The sequence below is a fragment of the Puntigrus tetrazona genome, unplaced genomic scaffold (genome assembly GCF_018831695.1).
Source record: "Puntigrus tetrazona isolate hp1 unplaced genomic scaffold, ASM1883169v1 S000001055, whole genome shotgun sequence".
Classification (NCBI taxonomy): domain Eukaryota; kingdom Metazoa; phylum Chordata; class Actinopteri; order Cypriniformes; family Cyprinidae; genus Puntigrus; species Puntigrus tetrazona.
The window spans coordinates 432,163-450,243 of NW_025048644.1; the positions used below are offsets into that span (position 1 = coordinate 432,163).

The 18,081-nt window shown below is 39.5% G+C and overlaps 1 protein-coding gene across 3 annotated transcripts in view; it reads left to right on the forward strand.

The window, feature by feature from the left end:
• LOC122340430 (cyclin-dependent kinase 16) overlaps positions 1-18,081 on the forward strand; it is a 38,275-nt gene that overhangs the window by 7,586 nt on the left and 12,608 nt on the right. For all 3 annotated transcript variants that reach the window (XR_006250222.1, XM_043234056.1, XM_043234055.1), the window contains exons 3-6: positions 2,926-3,050; positions 4,518-4,643; positions 11,323-11,379; positions 15,995-16,109. Coding sequence is in view for 2 of the 3 variants with exons in the window: in XM_043234056.1 (XP_043089991.1) it covers positions 2,926-3,050; positions 4,518-4,643; positions 11,323-11,379; positions 15,995-16,109 (423 nt within the window). In the remaining variant the exon portion in view is untranslated. The remainder of the gene's footprint in view (positions 1-2,925; positions 3,051-4,517; positions 4,644-11,322; positions 11,380-15,994; positions 16,110-18,081) is intronic.

Genomic DNA, 18,081 nt, shown 5'->3' on the forward strand with positions numbered 1-18,081 from the left:
TCAAAAGCAATAGATCCTTGGCTTCTGCAATTTTCCTCAGTGTATTTGCATGAAGACTGTAATGGGACGAACAAGACGTGAACCGTGGGGATCCATTTGCAAGGCTTTATTTGAAAGACATGGTAACAGAAAGCATGGCAATATCATGGGCAAGACACAAAAGCTGTCTAATAAACAAACAAGGATCAATCAATGACAAACGTAATTCAGATGAGGTGCGAACACAATCCCAACAACAAGACAAAAGATAAATTCAGGTTAGGCAAGACTAGGCAAAGCTGTAACAGGCTCTGTAAAGTAGCTATCAGGGGGAGGGATAAAGGGCCAGGTTCACATGGAAGTGGAGAGACCAAGAACTGAGGCAGAGCAGAGGACCAGTGTGGGGGCAAGGAATCAGGGAGGAAAGCAGAAGCTCACCAGAGGAAATCAGACAGAACATGGGTTCGCCAGGGCAGAGTCAACGGAGCAGGAGCACACCAGGACAGAGCAGACAGAACTGGAGCCCTTGAATTGGAATTCTTGAATGGTCTCTATGGCAGTGACTGAGTTAACGTAAAAGACATGGGATGCATTTGTAGTCCTTGGGCTGAAGACAGGGAGGGTTTTTTGACAGACAGGGCTGAAAGTTCTGTTAGTTTAATTGAGGATGGCTAGACAAATAAACCATTCAGTATTGGATACATTGGCAAAGGCTGATTAGGTTGACAGTTCACAATTAGATGCTGGAGTTGATTTAAAGACAGATAGGCTCATTGGCTGAAACTGAACTGGTACACCTTTCAAAAGCAAGATCTGAAACTGGAAGGGCTTGAAATCTATGCTCATTGGCAAAAACTGGGCAGACAGAAAAATTATAAGTCATACTGACAAAAAGTCACACACACACACACACACACTAAGTCATTTACACTATCTGACACAGCTGCGTTTAAAATTGAACTGGAAGTTAAGTGCTGGGCGTCCGGTCAGAGGAGAACTGACCCCAACTGAGTCTGGTTTCTCCCAAGGTTTTTTTTTCTCCATTCTGTATGGATGGGGTTTTGTTTCCTTGCCGCTGTCGCCTCTGGCTTGCTTGGTTGGGACACTTAACTTCTAGTGATTATCGTTGAATTGACTACAGAGACCGTCTCTGCATTTAATAAGAAATTGGTCACTCTCGTCATTATACATCCCTGTCATTATACTGTACAGTGCTTTGATGCAACCTGTGTTGTTAAAAGCGCTATATAAATAAAAATGATTGATTGATTGATTGACTGACACACAATTCTGAATCATATGAATATTGGTTTCCTGTTCATCCTGTTACCTGCGACCCACTGCTCTGCACATATTATCTGGCACAATCATTTGAGTTCATGGAGCTCTTTCCTAATGAGCTTATTATCTGCATCAGTTGAGGGGAGAAATGCAAATGTGCATACCTGTGGGTCCCCAGGAACAAGTTTGAAAATGACTTAGAACAAACAATAGATTCATGAAACCAAAGATTACATCTTACCTGTAGAATTACCCAAAACACCATCTGAGGCACTTAAGGGACTTCAGACTCCCATCTCAGGTGCTCAGGAACTTTTACACCTGCACCATTGAGAGTGTCCTGACGGGAAACATCATCTCCTGGTTCAGGAACAGCACCATGCAGGACAGGCGAGCTCTTCAGAGTGTGGTGCGGTCAGCTGAGCGCACCATCCACACTGAGCTCCCTGTGCTGCAGCACATCTACAACAAGCGGTGCTGTACCAGGGCCAGGAAGATCGTGGAAGACCTCAGCCATCCCAACAATGGACTCTTTTCTCTGCTGCGTTCAGGAAAGCGCTTTCGTTCCCTGAAGTCAAACACAGAGAGAATGAGGAGGAGCTTCTTCCCGCAGGCCATTCGGAGTCTGAACCAGAGAACACCCAGCACCTAATCACCGGGATTCCCATGTTCACCCCTCTTTCCCCAGATACCCACTTACAACTGGACATTTACACTGGACAAAATTGCACTAGTCACTTTACATTGGTCATTCACACAGCCACTTTATATTTTATATTTTATACTTTTCATTTTTTACCTTTTAAATACGGCGCCATATTTTATACTTATATTTTATATTTTATACTTTATTTCATTTTTTACCTTTTATACTTTGCACACTTCTTCGTGTATATATATTTTGTTTTCTATTCTGACGCTGGACGGTTGTAAAAAACATTTCACAATGCCGAGGGAGATTGGCAGGCCCGTGGCAGGTCCAGTAGACAGATGCTGATCTGAGGGTGAACAGTGGGGTGACAGGAACTAGAGGTGGAGGAGACAAGAACGAGTGGGAGGGCGGGAATTTTTGAATCTCCTCTGGGCTTGAGGATGCTCCTACAGCGCAGTCACCAAAGGGTGTTCTTGAGGAGCAGGCGGAGGGTGCCTAAAAGGCGCTGGCACTGGGGTATTCTAGAGCCCCTTCTGGGCTGGATGGAACCAGTGAAGATGAAGGAGGGCTGGACAGGACCAGCGGAGACAAAGAAGGGTGGAAAGGGGCAGGATCTAACTCCATTTCAGTTTCCCAGTCACTTGCATCCATTTCATCCATATCTAACTGCCCCTGAAGTATTATTAGTTCACTTGGTGCAGTGGGTGGATCTCCACTTTGTGTTCTCGCTGTCCATGGCTCTCTCCACAGGGGCAAGGTCTGTTGCCAGCTCTTGCACCTGGTGTGACATCTAAGAAGCTAGCTAATTACCTGATTACGAGAGACAGAATCTAGTTCACAGATCACATGAGGAATGAAAACAAACACCAAATAGTCCAGGGATGTGAACAATCCAAGCTCCAGATAACTTTTGTGTACCTAACATAGTTATGGGTTTTATTTTTTAACAAATTTGATGTGAAATAAAATAAAATTTAAGACATCAGAGTTAATAAATTTGTGTGTGTTTGCAGGTGTAGTCCATCGTAAAATATGGTCAGATGGAGAAAGTGATCAAGCCTCAGGAACGTCTTCTGATGAAGTTCAGAGTCCTGTTAGAATGCGTATGCGCAACCTTCAGCAGCGCATCTCTAATGAGGTAATACATATACAATCTCAAGTGAGTAATAAACAAACAATCCAACAAGTAGACTCACACTTAATGCTGTGCCCAAGTCATATATTAGGTTGAGCAAGTATGGTGCCTGCTATTTGCACAGGGAGGAAACAGGGTCATGCTCACATACATCCAAAGTGCACCATGTGCCACACAACACAATGCCATACTGTCAGCTACAACATTATCTAGGAGTTTGACAAATATTATGGTCTGTGAGACAACATAATCTATATATTCTTTTTACTAATTTAAAATATTTTTAATACTTGAAATTACAGGCTTTGTCTGACCTACCAAGTTATCAGAATTGCTGTATATTTGTGTTGTGTGTATATTTTTGAAGTACTATTTCAGCAAGGACCTTTTGAGTTCTGAGACATTCTCGGGAGAATGTCATTTATGCATAAGGAAAAAGGCAATGATTAATTTTGAACTTTCTTATTAATCTGATTAGGCCATCAGGACATCATCAGTAAATCCAAAGTCCGACAACATCCAGATTTTTCAGTCTGTTAAGGAAGTGGGCTATGACTCCCACAAGTCTTCCAGAACTCTACTTGTGAGGGGAATGCTTCTGTGTTCAGAAGATCTTCATAGTGTTCCATCTACCTCCAAGCTATATTGCCAGCAATTTTCTGTCTCAAATTACAAGACTAGACTATGCTTCCTCTGTGTAATCATCAAGTTGCCAGAGCTTCTTTGAGGCCTGCAAAAAGTATGGCTTCTCCAAGCTCTTCCAATAGTCCTCTTAACCTTTTGAAACTTGCCAGCTAAATTGAGAGACCCACAGGCTAATAAATAAGGCTTCCTTTTTCTGCTTCATCTGCATGTACACTGATGTGTTCTTGGGTTGCTGCCATGACAGGCACCAACAACCACTTTCCAACCACAGTTTAAAGCGGCCATTTCTGTTTGAACTGGACCCACCCTGAGTTCCTTTTCCCCAGCATTTCTTGATAAAGAACTTTGATAGGATTCTCTGCTAAAGGTCCCAGGTAAACCATATTTCCGAGTTTCCCATTTCTCCTTTTTTCACGTGAATGTCCAAAACAAACAACTGCTGGTCCAGTGATATGACAATGAAGTTGAATGCCCACATTGAGCTTAAGGTAGGGCCACATTTTGCCATAGCTTGTTTGTCAGTACCTAGCTTTACCCCTATGTTTTTTGAGATTTTAGTTGAACCAGTTCAATTAGGAGTTCATTCTTTAGTGAATGCATTTTTCACACTCTTTTGTGCCTGTCTTTGTATGAATGGCTTTGACATTTACTGCTGTTTGTACCTCGTGAAAGCTGTCAAAGCATCATTTTTGCTAATGTGTAAAGTAGGGTTGTATACCTGCACTTCCATCAGTGTCACATTAAGATATATTCATCAAGAGTGCTGCCCCATAAAACTGCTTTTTGGCACATTATGTATTTCCTTTCTTTCCATTTCCTCTTCAGGACATCAATAAACGTCTCTCACTGCCAGCAGATATTCGTTTGCCAGAAGGTTACCTGAAGAAATTTGCAACAAACAGTCCCCCATTTGACAAACCTCTAAGTCGAAGACTTCGCAGAGCGTCACTTGTGAGTTTTTCTTTGTCTATCTATTTTGTCTTGTTTTGAAGTAGTAGTAGATATCGTAATTGTCATAATCTTGAATAGAATTTTAAACATAAAAAAATATTAGCATTGTCAAAATTGACAACTTGAAAAGAATATCTTTGTCAAAAATTGTTAGAAAAAAGTCTGAGATGAAGTAGACAATTTTGTTATACTTTAATTATACTGTATAGATGTTTTGCTTCAGAATAGTAGTACATTATTGTCATTTGTTGCAATATTAAAAATATCAAAGGTGTACAATCAATGGCTGTTTGTTCAAAATCCCACAGTACATTATTTTAATTTTTATACAGTGTCTAAACATAAAGAGTCAGGTATGTCAGTTGTTCATTGCTCTGAAACTTATTGAATAAAATGCTTACACTTTTAAAGGGGTCATGACACAAGAAATCAAAATTCCCTATATCTTTTGATACAGAGGAGGTGTTTGAATGCTTAATACACCATGTAAGTTTCATAACTTAAAATGTCCTCATAAATAAAAAAGCATGTATATAATAATCCTCAGAATACAGCTCGTTTTGGATTCATTGACATCACAGCATAAACAAAGAGCAACACATTGTCATAGGCCCCGCCTACTGGTGTTCAGCTGCAGCCCCTTAAAAACAGCCTGTTTCTGAAAGAGGATCAAAATTATATGTCCACATATTTATTTATATGTGCAAAAAAAAACTTTTTAAATTTCAATGAACATATTAAAATAATGCTAAATCTATGTTATGACCCCTTTAAGATTAGGATTTATGGATGTTTAATGTGATTTTTGTAAGTTATAATAAAACATAGTTTTTTTTATTAGTCGAATTGCACAAATTTTAGGGTCTGTTCACACCAAGATGAATGTGCAAAATTTTGTGCGATAAACATTTTCATTTGAACAAAATGGCTGTTAATGGCTCTTCTCAGACTCACACAAATGTTTGCATTCCATCAATGTGTGTGTTGTTTTTTAAGGAATCTTCTCTTTTACATTAAAAAATGGCCAATTAATGGTTTTGGTCATGTGACTGGACATTCTGCATAAATGTTTATATAAAACTATTACTCGATGGCACTATGAATGTATTATTTTATTAAAAGACAGGAAATAGGAAAAACCTGAAACTCTTAGTACTCTTGTATTTGGTGTTCTCTGATAAGCATTGAAACAAATAAATATAGCATGGCCACATAAGGGGAGCAATATTTATTCTGTTTTGCTTAATTTAAATAAAAGCTAATTGTTATTGTTTTTCGTTTACTTGAATTTGGTCTTGAATTTTGGAAAGTTTATGGTCTTGTTCTTCAGTATTGTGAGAGCCCCACAAGTCCTCCTGTTTTCCTGTGATTACATGACCAAAGATGGAAGCACAACCTGTCCATATTTAGAGCTGATATCCAAGCAAGGATGAAAAATTCCAGGAAAAAAATGAGAGGGTGGTCATTGTTTGCTTCATTGATTAGAAAAGGGAGAGTCGATGAAAAAAAACATGTAGTAGTCATACACTTATTGCATTGATTAATTCCAGCTACCTAACACATTTTATTCATGGATTCACAACCCAAGGGACTGCACGTACAGAGAAAATACCACCACACAACTCTAGAAGTGTTTTTTTTTTATCATCTGCATTTTAATTATTTTATTGTATTTTGCTTTATTATGTTTTACTTTCAACCAGCCAGTGATGATTCTGAACGAAAATACAACTTTCACAAGCATCTGATTGACAAATAAGCCATGCTCTCCTATTTTATTGCTGTCATTGTTCATCAGTAGGTTTCGAGAAATGAAACATTATGAGGAAGCATTCTTGCATCCAATTTTAGATCAACCTCAATACATACAATATTTTGAACAACAAGTTCAAAATGCTTACATTCAAAATGAATGTGTCTTGGAATCAATCAGGGAATTGATCATATCATGACAACTGATCTAAAGGACACGTACTTTCATATATTAATCTTGCCACAACAAAGGAAGTTCCTGAGGTTTGCTTTCAGGGTTTCATTGCTTTCATTTGGCCTAGCCTCGTCACCCCACATATATACAAATGCACGGATGCTTCTCTGGCTCCTCTACGACTCCAGGGCATCAACATTTTAAATTACATAGACGACTGATTTTGGCTCAGTCTCAGGAGCTAGCGCTTTGACATCAGGATGTCGTCCTTGCTCATCATGAATCTCTGGTGTAGGGCTCCCTCCACTAGAATAACTTATGCCCTCAGATGGCATGTTTTTGAAAGTTGGTGTGTGACACACCATGCAGATACAGTTCACTGCCAAATTGTTTCAGTTTCCTGTGATAAAGCACCCTCTAATTGCCCTCTTTATTTGTGGAGCCATGCGAATGAGATCACTAACTAGAGTGATTGCCCCTTTGTGCTTGAGGGTCTGGTTGACACCCCTTTTGAACATTGGACTCAGCGCCTGTCATGTTCCTCATTCTATAGATGATTTTTCTTATGGCCTTCACTTCTCTAAAGAGATTTGGTGATTTGCAGATGCAAATGCAGCCCTGAATGGTTTAGCTCTTCAAGATTTAAGCGAGTTCTTAACACATTATAGTCCTCCATATCGGCTGCATTCTCAAAGCTCTGACCATTTAATAATACCTAGAATATCAAAATCGGCTGCGGTCAGCAGATCCTTTTCCTATTTAGCACCCAAACTCTGGAACACATCTGCCTAACACTGGTCAAGAAGCAGACACACTCTGTCAATTTAAATCTAGATTAAAGCCACATGTCTTTAACCTAACCTACACATGACACAAATTAATACGCTTCTATTATTCAAATCCGTTAAAGGATTGTTAGGCTTCCTTAATTAGATCAGCCAGAGCCTGGAACACTCCCCATAACACACGATGTACTCGTTACATTGTAAAAAGAATGGCATTTGCGCTAATATTAGTCTGTTTCTTTCTTATTCTGTGTCTCAGTTCATATCCAGATCAGATGGTGAATCAGCACCAAGAGATGACCTCCATCGGAGACCAGAACACCTAGATGTGCCCTGTGGACAGATCATGGGAACCAGACGCACGCACACACACAAAAAAAAGTCTTTTACACAATCTGACAAAGCTGCGTTTAAAATTGAACTAGAAATTAAGCACTGGTCGTCTGGTCAGAGGAGAACCCAACTAGGCCCCAACTAGGCCTGGTTTCTCCTGTTTTTTTTTTCCATTCTGACATGGATGAGGTCTTGGTTACATGGTGATGTGACCTCTGGCTTACTTAGTTGGGGATGTTTAATTACTAGCGATTATCGTCAATTTGATTACACAGATCGTCTCTGAATTCAATAAAAATTAAGTGTTTAATCTTGTCATTATACACTACTATCACTCTGTTCTCCTATTTGATACCGTTCAGTGCTTTGACACAATCTGTATTGTTAAAAGTGCTATATATAAAAAAGATGGATTGATTTGCAGGCTCTGTCAGTCTCGTCATCCTGCCTAGACTTTGCCCCCTGGGCTAGTCAAAGCTATTTTGCCTCCTCACTCTAATTATCTTCAAAAAGTTCTATTCTTGACCACACATCTGGTTGTTCTTGAAGCTTTCTGCCCTCCGCCATTCACAACACCAGAACAGGAAAGTCTTCACTTACTGTATCTAGTACGTGCTCTTCAGAATTACATCCACCGCACTCACCAGTGGCGTAAGTCGGAGTAGCTTTTTATATGCCATGGGGGACGTACCCAAGGAACATTGCCAGGCTGCCACTAGGCAAACTATGTCACATTGGGTGAGGGATGCAAATGCCCTAGCCTATGAAGCTGTGTGGTCATCCCTCTAGGGCCCTAACAGCCTGGGGGGTTGCCTCTTCACTGGCTTTGGCAAGAGGTGTCCATGATACTCTGTGCACTCATGTCCTTAAGTTTACATTTCAGAGTCATGTCTGAGACCTCTTCAATGATTATGCATGCTCCAAACACTTCCAGTGTGGCAGCATTCTTGTTCCCATTAGCATTTGATACACAGCATCGAGAGTAGCTTTTGATAGGGAATTTCTCGGGTTACTTGACTGTAACCCTGTGCCCTGAAAAAGTGGGAATGAGATGCTTCAACTCAATGCCGCACTGTAAGCGTGACTCAACGTCATTTTAGACAAAGATGTAACCTGAGGATGTTCACATTTCACGTCTATTTATAATTTCCAGGTGTACATCAAAAATTACATCACCTAATTGTTGACATGTTTGACAAAGGTGCTTCACAAATGGCTGAACAAAGAATGCACTCATTAGCGTTAGATACGCAGCATCTCAATCCCACTTTTTTAGGGGACAGGATTACAGTTAACTAAACTGAGGCATTTCTTGTCTTCAGGAACCATCTGTTTGTTCAATATGTATGAGTTGAGCATTAATTTTAAGAAGTCCGTGCCTCTGTGCCCAAGATTTCGGACACCTGAGGATACACATAGCCTTTACATTATGTGTCTTAGCAAGGAGCATGTGCTTTCAGTGCTCGAGGGCATAACTTAACAAATTTCCAATGAGGAAGCTCTGTCCTCACTTCTCGCTATTCTTGAGGAACAGGCCTCTGCATCTCAAGACTATGGCTGAGGCATGTCGGAAACTCACCTTGTGGACAGAAGCTCGAAAAGGGATCTCTCTAGATCTTCAACTACAAGCTTGTGCAATCTGCAGAATCTGGATGTTCTCAGTGGATCTGAGAAACCAAACTTTCCACTTCATATTCGACTTTCACTTTCCGGACATTTCGTTACACCTGTTGAGGCAGTGTTCAAGAAGTTTAGGGAGACAAGGGTTTAGTCAGAGTGTTTCTCAACCCTGGTCTTGAGTCCTCTTCAACACTGCACATTTTATTTGTCTCCCTAATCAAGCACACCTACATCAGATCATTAGCTCATTAGTAGTGATAAGGTTCAGATAAGGGAGACATACTTCCTCCACTTTCTGGAATCGGGAACAAAGAAAGAGGACAGGAGACCTCAGAGAGGTAATTGACAGAAAGTGCTGCGACTGACAACAGTCTGACATCTCTCCTTAAAATGCCTACTGAGAGGATATAATAAGACACATGTTTCTGCTCTATTTAAGCAATAAAAAGTCTGAATGAGTATGTAATGTAAACAGCATTTTAGGGTCTGCCAAAATGTGCTGGTCCAGCCACCTGAAAAATCTGAGAGATTTTGCAGTTTGACCTTCTGACTGAAGTGGAAAACTGATATTGCAGAATATCACAGAGGAATGTTGTGAGCTGCATTACCAATAACATTAACACCAGGGTTGCTGACTCCCAAAGAGATTCAATGAACACAGTGGAAAATCGAAAAAGTGTAAAAATCGAATCTGTTTTGGAGAAGAAATGCATAAGCATGAAAGGCTACTAACTGGAGTTGGGCAGTTAAAAAAGTACAACTAAGAAGCCATCTGATCATAATTGTTACAAAAACTCCATAGCTGAACAATACTGGTGCTCAAGGAAAGCAAGGCTCCACACTGAGAGCTCCCTTCTCTGTTAAAATAACTGGCATATGCAGGTTAGGTAGACTTTAAAGCAGGGCAACTGGATTATGCTGTTCATGTGCTGGTCCTACACTGGTCCTAAGCAACTAGCTCCTGCTCAGGTCCAGCTTAAACCAGCTGCCATACTTCAAAACATACCTAAACAGCATATGCTATTTTTTTCAACAGAAAAGACCTTTGGAGACAACTAGGAGAGGGCTATTTAGTCACTGTGACTCTCTTTCCACAGGGATTTATTATGGCAGATAAAAGGGTTTCCCAAGCCAGATACAAAATGTCCATTATCTTCACATGGTATGGACTGTTGGGTGAACACATATCTTATGAAGGATACTCACCTGACATTCCAGCCCATACCAGGATTAGATTTCCTTTGTATCATGTGGCCTTTTTCTGGATAACAAAACCAACATCTATAGTTCGAAACCAAAGAGAGGGGATACATCTACCACCCATTATGATATTGCAGAGGCTATTGCAAAAGGTTCTAACAGAACTGAGAACAAAAAAAACACTTTTCAAAGTACTGGATAATGGCTCCATAAATTGCTAATATTGCTTCCTTTATGTAGTCATCAGTGGGTTTAGATTTTCTTAGATTTTTCTCTTCCAGATGTTTGTTCACAACATGTTGTCACGCTGCAAATTTGTGTCAATGTCATAAATAGAATGCAGCAGCAGTTTACTGTCAGGATTTGTCATGTTATGCCGCATCCCTGAATGAGTTCTATTGTATTTTTTTGTGTCACGCAGCTTGCATCTGGTGTTAGACTTGTAAAAGAAATACTAAATACTAAAATCATAACTAATCACATGTAAGTATTGCACTGAAATTTCTTGCCGGTGTGAACAGACCTTGGTGCTGAAAAATAGTGTAGGTGTATTTTTTTTGTAGATTTTTCTAGAATTTGCTTAGAATAAATTTATTCTAAGCACCTTTCCTTCTTTGTTGTATATTAATATAATTAATCAAAGCATAAACACAAAGTAGTCTCTCTGTGGATGTTAAGGATCATAAAAAAATGTATGTTACATTAGGTCAAAAAGTGCCTTGTCATTCAGGTAGCAACTCCATTGCTAACAGTTCTATTGATGATAGTTCTCTTTGATTAGTCAGCTAATCACTGAGATTTGTTTTCCTTTCAGTCAGAAATCGGATTTGGAAAATTAGAGACATATGTCAAACTGGACAAATTGGGAGAGGTGAGCTACTGATATTGTTAAATCTTCTGCACACTAGACTGTTACCACAGTTTGTGATTGTTTTAAATGAACAGAATTATCATCTGAATCATATGAGTGAGTGTTTGACCTTTGTGTAGATGGAGTGAGTTATCTTTATGTTAACTTTTTTCTTTTAGTCATTGTTGGAAGAATGTGTTAAATCCAGTGTTGGGGAAAGTTATTTATAAAAATATTTAATTACTACATAAAAAATTCACTTTTTATGCAAAGTAATGCATTACATTTATTATGAATATAAAAGCCCTTTCACAGTAAAAGTTAAATGAAAAAGCTCAAACAAACCATTCAGCTGTGAGGCATCTTTCTCTCTATCTCTTTCTCTCTCTCTCTCTCTCTCTTTCAAACACACACACAAATACACACACTTTTGTTTTATCTTAGTGAGAGCATAGACTTCATGTAACAGATGCAGACTCAATGTTCACAAGGTTTATTAGCACAGAAGAGCATAAATGGAACTTTGCAGATAAACAGATCTGTAAATAGATAACAGATAGTTCGAGACAGGCGATTCAACAAGGTTGAAACAAGTTCTTTTATTTTCCAGGATATAATTATGCAAAGAGTCGAGGGAGATCTAGGAAGCACACATCACACCACAGAGAAGAGAAGACATGTTCACAGGAGGCAATGAGGAGCAAAAGGGAACACAACAGGTAAGTGTAATGGTAAGTCTTCCAGATAGTCTTTTCGCAGGAGGAATGAGTCTACATCGTAAGTACAAGCTCGGACACTGAGTGAACTGTGGTGTGGCAGATTAGTACTTTGGTGACAGGGATCGTTGGGATTGTCTGGGGGCAGAACCTGGACACCCCCAACCTCCTATCCCTCTACGGCCCTCTCCTGAGGGCCAAAAACCTCGGACATCGCGGTGGCCTCCCTCTTCCTCTCGGTGCTGGACAATCTGAAAGTGCTGAGTGGAAGTCATTTAACAATGTTGGGTCTAGAATGTCATCCATAGGTGCTCAAGATTTTTCCTCTGGACCATATCCATCCCAGTCCACCAAGTACTCTAATAGGCCACCACAACTTCGAGAATCCAATAACTCCTTTACCGTGTATATCAATCGATCCTCTGTGAGTAGCGGAGGAGGATAGAGACAGGTGGGGATAGAGACAGGTTCAACATAGGGTTTGCGTAACAAAAGCTGAAATGTGGTGATGAATGCAATATTGAGGAGAGAGTTGTAGTTTAAATGTTGTAGTTATATTAACTTGTTTCACAATGTGGAAGGGACCAACAAACCTGGGACTAAGTTTTTTACAGGGCAGGCACAGGCGAATATTGCAGGTTGAGATCCACACATTCTGAACAGGTTGAAACAAAGGTGTGTCTGCTCTTCTGAGCTCTGCTTGATTGTTATGCCTGCGCACTCACCATTGTAGATGGTGATTCGCTCCTTCCCAGATATCTCACTCTCCAGGAACCAATAGTCGACAGCAGGATCATCTGAGGGTTCACCTGACCAAGCGAATAGGGGAGGATAGAAACTGAGCACGCACTGGAAGGGAGTGAGTCCAGTAGTTGATTGCCACTGAGAATTCTGTACGTACTCAGCCCAGCCCAAGAACTGGTTCCATGAGATCTGGTGACCATGGCAAAATATACAGAGGAATTGCCCCACTTCCTGGATTTTTCTCTCCGTCTGTCCATTAGTTTGCGGGTGGTATCCTGATGATAGACTAATGGTCACACCTAGGAGAGAAAAGAAATATCTCCACACCCTGGAGATGAACTAGGGCCCACAATCAGAAAGAATGTCAGAATAACCTGAAAACTTGATTAAACCATTATTCAGCCATTTCCAGGGAGGTAGGTAAACCCTTAAGTTTTAATAATCGTCAGAATTTAGAAAATCTGTCCACAATAACTAGAACGAGTGTTACCTTCTGAGGATGGCAGATCAATAATGAAGTCGACTCCTAGGTGTGACCAGGGCGATTCAGGATTAAAAGTGGACAGCTTGCCAACTGGTAAGTGTCGCAAAGTCTTGGACATCCCACAATCCCTACACTCACTACACTCACCCACTCACATTACTTCTCATGGCTCAGAGGCAACTGGAGGAGAAACCCATTTGATTGGGTTGACAAATATTTCCCTGTAGAGCACCATTTCAGGCTCTTCCGAATCCTCATCCTTGACATGGATATGCGGTAGAGCATCTGCCTTCACATTCTTGTGCCCAGGTCTGTATGAGATTGTGAAGTGGAAGCTAGTGAAAAATACAGCCCATCGAGCTTACCGGTGGTTTAACCTCTTAGCATCCTTCAAGTACTGGTTTTTGTGGTCTGTCCACACTAAAAAAAGGATGTGCGGCTCCCTCTAACCAATGCCTCCATTCTTCTAGAGCCAATTTTATAGCCAATAACTCCCTGTTGCCGATGTGATAATACATCTCTGCCGGGCTGAGCTTCCTAAAAAAAGTATGCGCAAGGAAGGAGTTGGGCTGGTTTCCCCTGCTGCTGAGATAGAATAGCTCTAACTCCGGTAGTGAATACGTCAACCTCAACTACGAAAGGGAGTTCAGGATCAGGATGGACTAAGACTGGTGCCTTTGTGAATGCCAGCTTTAAAATGGAAAAGGTTTGAGTTGCTTGGCAAGGACTTGGATTTACCTTTCAGAAGGGACATTAGAGGACTGTTTATGATACTGTAGTTATTAATAAAATGACAATAGAAATTGGCAAACCTGAGGAATCTTTGGAGTTGCTTCTACTTTTCCTTGATCCATCTGCAGCCCTCTGGAGTCAGTATTATTGCCAAGGAATTGCAATATGGGTAGATGAAAGTACTTTTCGGCCTTGAGGAAAAGCTGATGACAGAGTTTCTGAATTCATCCAAGGGTCAACATTCAGTGACAAATAGTTAGCAGCACTCAGAGACAATAAATTGTGAATATAAGGGATTTAATATACGTTATAGATAACGCTTATTATAGATAACATACAACACATTAATGAAACACATATACGTAGGATAAAGGAAAGTAAGGAAGAGAGAGAGAGAGAGAGAGAGAGAGAGAAGGAGAATAATCACAGTATTTCACATCAATTAACCACAACCTAGTGAGAATCATCAAAGAATCAAACTTCACCTTAAAAGGGGCTCAAATTTAAACATGCATATAACTAGTTATAAAAGTTATATAAATTATAAGTGCAGTACACAAAAAGTTCTTGATGATTTCATTAGGTGTGAGCTGGAGGTTTTCCTCTGGTTCCTCTTGAAGGTCCACAGTGAGATGAAAAAGTTATTTGAAGGTAACTACCAGAAGGTTGAACTCAAGAGTTTAATCTGTAGAGTATCCGTCTCAAAGAAAGGTAGATTTTAGCCCTTTTATGGCCCATTGGCATCTTTATTGCTGGTCTAGAGAGTTGTACAAAGTGTATTCTTGAATAGATTTTGTACCTTGTGTGAGAGGATACAACTGTTCGCCTGCTGATATTTGGTCTGTATGACCAAATACTTGATGGAACTGATGATGAGACCTCTTTGTCCCCACAGCGTTTCTGCCCATTGAAAGGCGGATCCTGAAAGTAAAGAAATAATGAACGCTATCTTAGATTGTTCAGTAGTATATAACTTAGTTTGCATTTCAAACACGAGGGAGCATTGGCGAAGGAATGCATTGCACTCCTTGAAACTGATTGTCGATGCTCATGGTGTGGTCTGAGCTTCCGTAACAGATGCAGACTCACACAGAAGGTATGTAAAATGTTCACAAGGTTTATTAGCACAGAAGAGCATAAATGGAACTTTGCAGATAAACAGATCTGTATATAGAGAACGGATAGTTTGAGACAGGTGATTCAACAAGGTTGAAACCAGTTCTTTTCCAGTATATGCAAGGATATGCAATTATGCAGAGTCGAGGTAGATCCAGGAAGCACACACCACACCACAGAGAACGAAAATGGGTTCACAGAAGGCAACAAGGAGCAAAAGGGAACACAACAGGTAAGTGTAACGGTAAGTCTTCTTTTCATAGGAGCATAGGAATGAGTCTACATCGTAAATACAAGCTGTCACACATTCTCACTAGTGGGTCATCCTAAACTTTCACTATATAAGTGACAACATTTACATTCTCACAAGTATAGTTCAACCAGTACACAAAATTAAACACAAATATTATGTTTAAATAAAGTAATTTTGCTTATTAGTATTTTTGTGTGGGGTCATTGAGGGTCGATAGCAAAGACATTGGTTCATAAAATATGATTAAATGCATAAAGAGTTTTGTGTTAACAATTATGTGAATAATTTGGTTAATTTAAAGAACATGTTCACACACAACACCTCTGTACTCACTCCTGGTTTCTTTCAACACATGGAGAGGAGAGCTGTCAGTCAATACATGAAAAACAAAGTAACTTACATGACTTGGTGGTTTAAAAAAGTAACTCAGATATTTCTTTGTACATTGAAAAGTAATCCGTTCCCCCAACACTGGTTAAGACAGCATTAGACGGACACTCCATTGGTCAGTTTATATTGTTATTTTCTGATAATTATATAGCTTGCCTGTTTATATAAATTCAAAGGTTGTATGTGTGTGTTGGTGTGCAGGGCACATATGCAACAGTGTTTAAGGGTCGTAGTAAACTAACGGATAATCTAGTGGCTCTGAAAGAAATCAGGCTGGAGTACGAAGAAGGCGCACCTTGCACCGCCATACGAGAAGGTACAATACACATATACATACATATTAAATATTACAGAATAATTCAGATTAAAGGTTATCATTAATACCATTAAGTTTTCCTCTAGTACTTCCCAGAGGCTTGTAGGTTATTTATCACATACTTTCCACAAGAGATCAACCACTCAAACCGCTGAGAAGGTTCGTCCATGCATAGTACTGCTTTCTAATAATTAACTAGTGTTTTCTCCTCAATCTCATAGATAAAGCTGGTGTTTAAAGTGTACTGTCAAATGAAGCTTCTAGCTGAGGGTGACAGAATGTGTCTGTTTCTCTAACTTTTGCCTCTGATATACTCCACATCTTGTGCACCAAGTCTTTCTATATGCCAATTCTGTTTATATGTTGGTGTGATCCAGATTGCAGCCTGCAAAAACTATTTGCAGCCTGTCTCTCAAAACTACTACTTTGTTTGTGTTTCCAAAAGAGAACACAACTAGAAACTCAACTAGTGTTAAGTTTTGTTTACAACACTGTTCCAGAACAGTTGAACACAAATATTAGAGTGTGTTCAGCACATTTACAGAGAACTGATTCCTGAACCTGACAGAGCAGTCTATGCTGACTGTGAACAGAGACTATAAAGTGAGTCAAGAACAGCCTGCTGCTGCTGACCCGCAACCTTTAAGTAAGATACATTTTCTTATTAAAATTACCTGCTACTTATTATTCAAACACAAGTTTTAAACAGTGTAGAGTAGTTCTTGTTGTTTGTCATTTCTGCAAACACGAATGCAGACATGGTCATGTTTACGAGGCGCCATGCAACGCCACGAGTAAAAATACAAGTTATATATAAAAGTCATTATAATCAGTAATTATGTCCCCACTGCCTCATTTGTAATTTTATTGTTTCGTGTCATAGCATAGGGACACAGCATCACCTTATGATAAGGGGCTTAACATTACATCACATGCTTGAGGTTTTCGGCCAATCACAACACATTGGATAGCTGGCCAATCAGAGCACACCACACTTTTTTAGAAAGATGAGCTATGTGCAAATTGACCTGTTTCGGGAAGGTGGGGCTTAGAGGAGAAACAGTAATGTATAGTATGTGAAAAATAATGTGGTTTTTGAACTTTAATCCTTTGGGGTCGATAAACGTGTATTCAAGTTTTGAGGCATCTTGTGATAATGCCAGAAAACTTAAATTATATTTCAGTCTTGATCAGATAAGAGCAATACATCAGTCTAATCTGTTAATCTGTCTATTTTTTGCATACATTCACAATATCACAAAACATTCTGCTTTTGATAAATAAAGAAAATAAACAAGGTGAGTTCTCTGCCATCTCTGACACCTTTTGTCTGAAACTGAAACTCATTGAACTTGACTTACAGACATGAGAGATATGTCTACCCAGGAAACAGGGGATGTCCCATTGACGTTGTGAACATCTGGTTAGGTCCACAGAACATCCACTTTGTAACGTGTGCAGAACATCCGGAATTTAGTCCACTTTGTAACGTTTGCTGGTGGACATTCTAAGGATGTCCGCTTACGCATTTGGTCCTCTTTTTGTCCGAATGTCCCAGTTTCGTCGCTCATCTGCCATTTCCATTACACTTTGTCTTCAGTCTTCCATGCTTCTGTAGTGCCACTTAAACTAAAATATAAACCCATTTTAAAGGTTACTTTTCATTGATAAAATCTTTTTTTTTTTTTACTATGATAATAGAATGCAAAATGCATGAAAAGGAATAAATAAATGTTTTGATTTGTTTTGCTGATTATTATTATTTATTTTAATTAACTTTGTAGTATAACTAATAAATTGGAACTCACTGTAAAATTAATTTAATGAATAATTACATTTTCTGGAAAAAGAAAATAGGTGTTTACTTGTTCAATTAAAGATGTCATTAGCTCACTAGTCTGATTTCAGTATTTCATCAAAAAACACTACAATTAGGTCTATTCCCCATGCATGAAGAAAATAAGGTTGAACC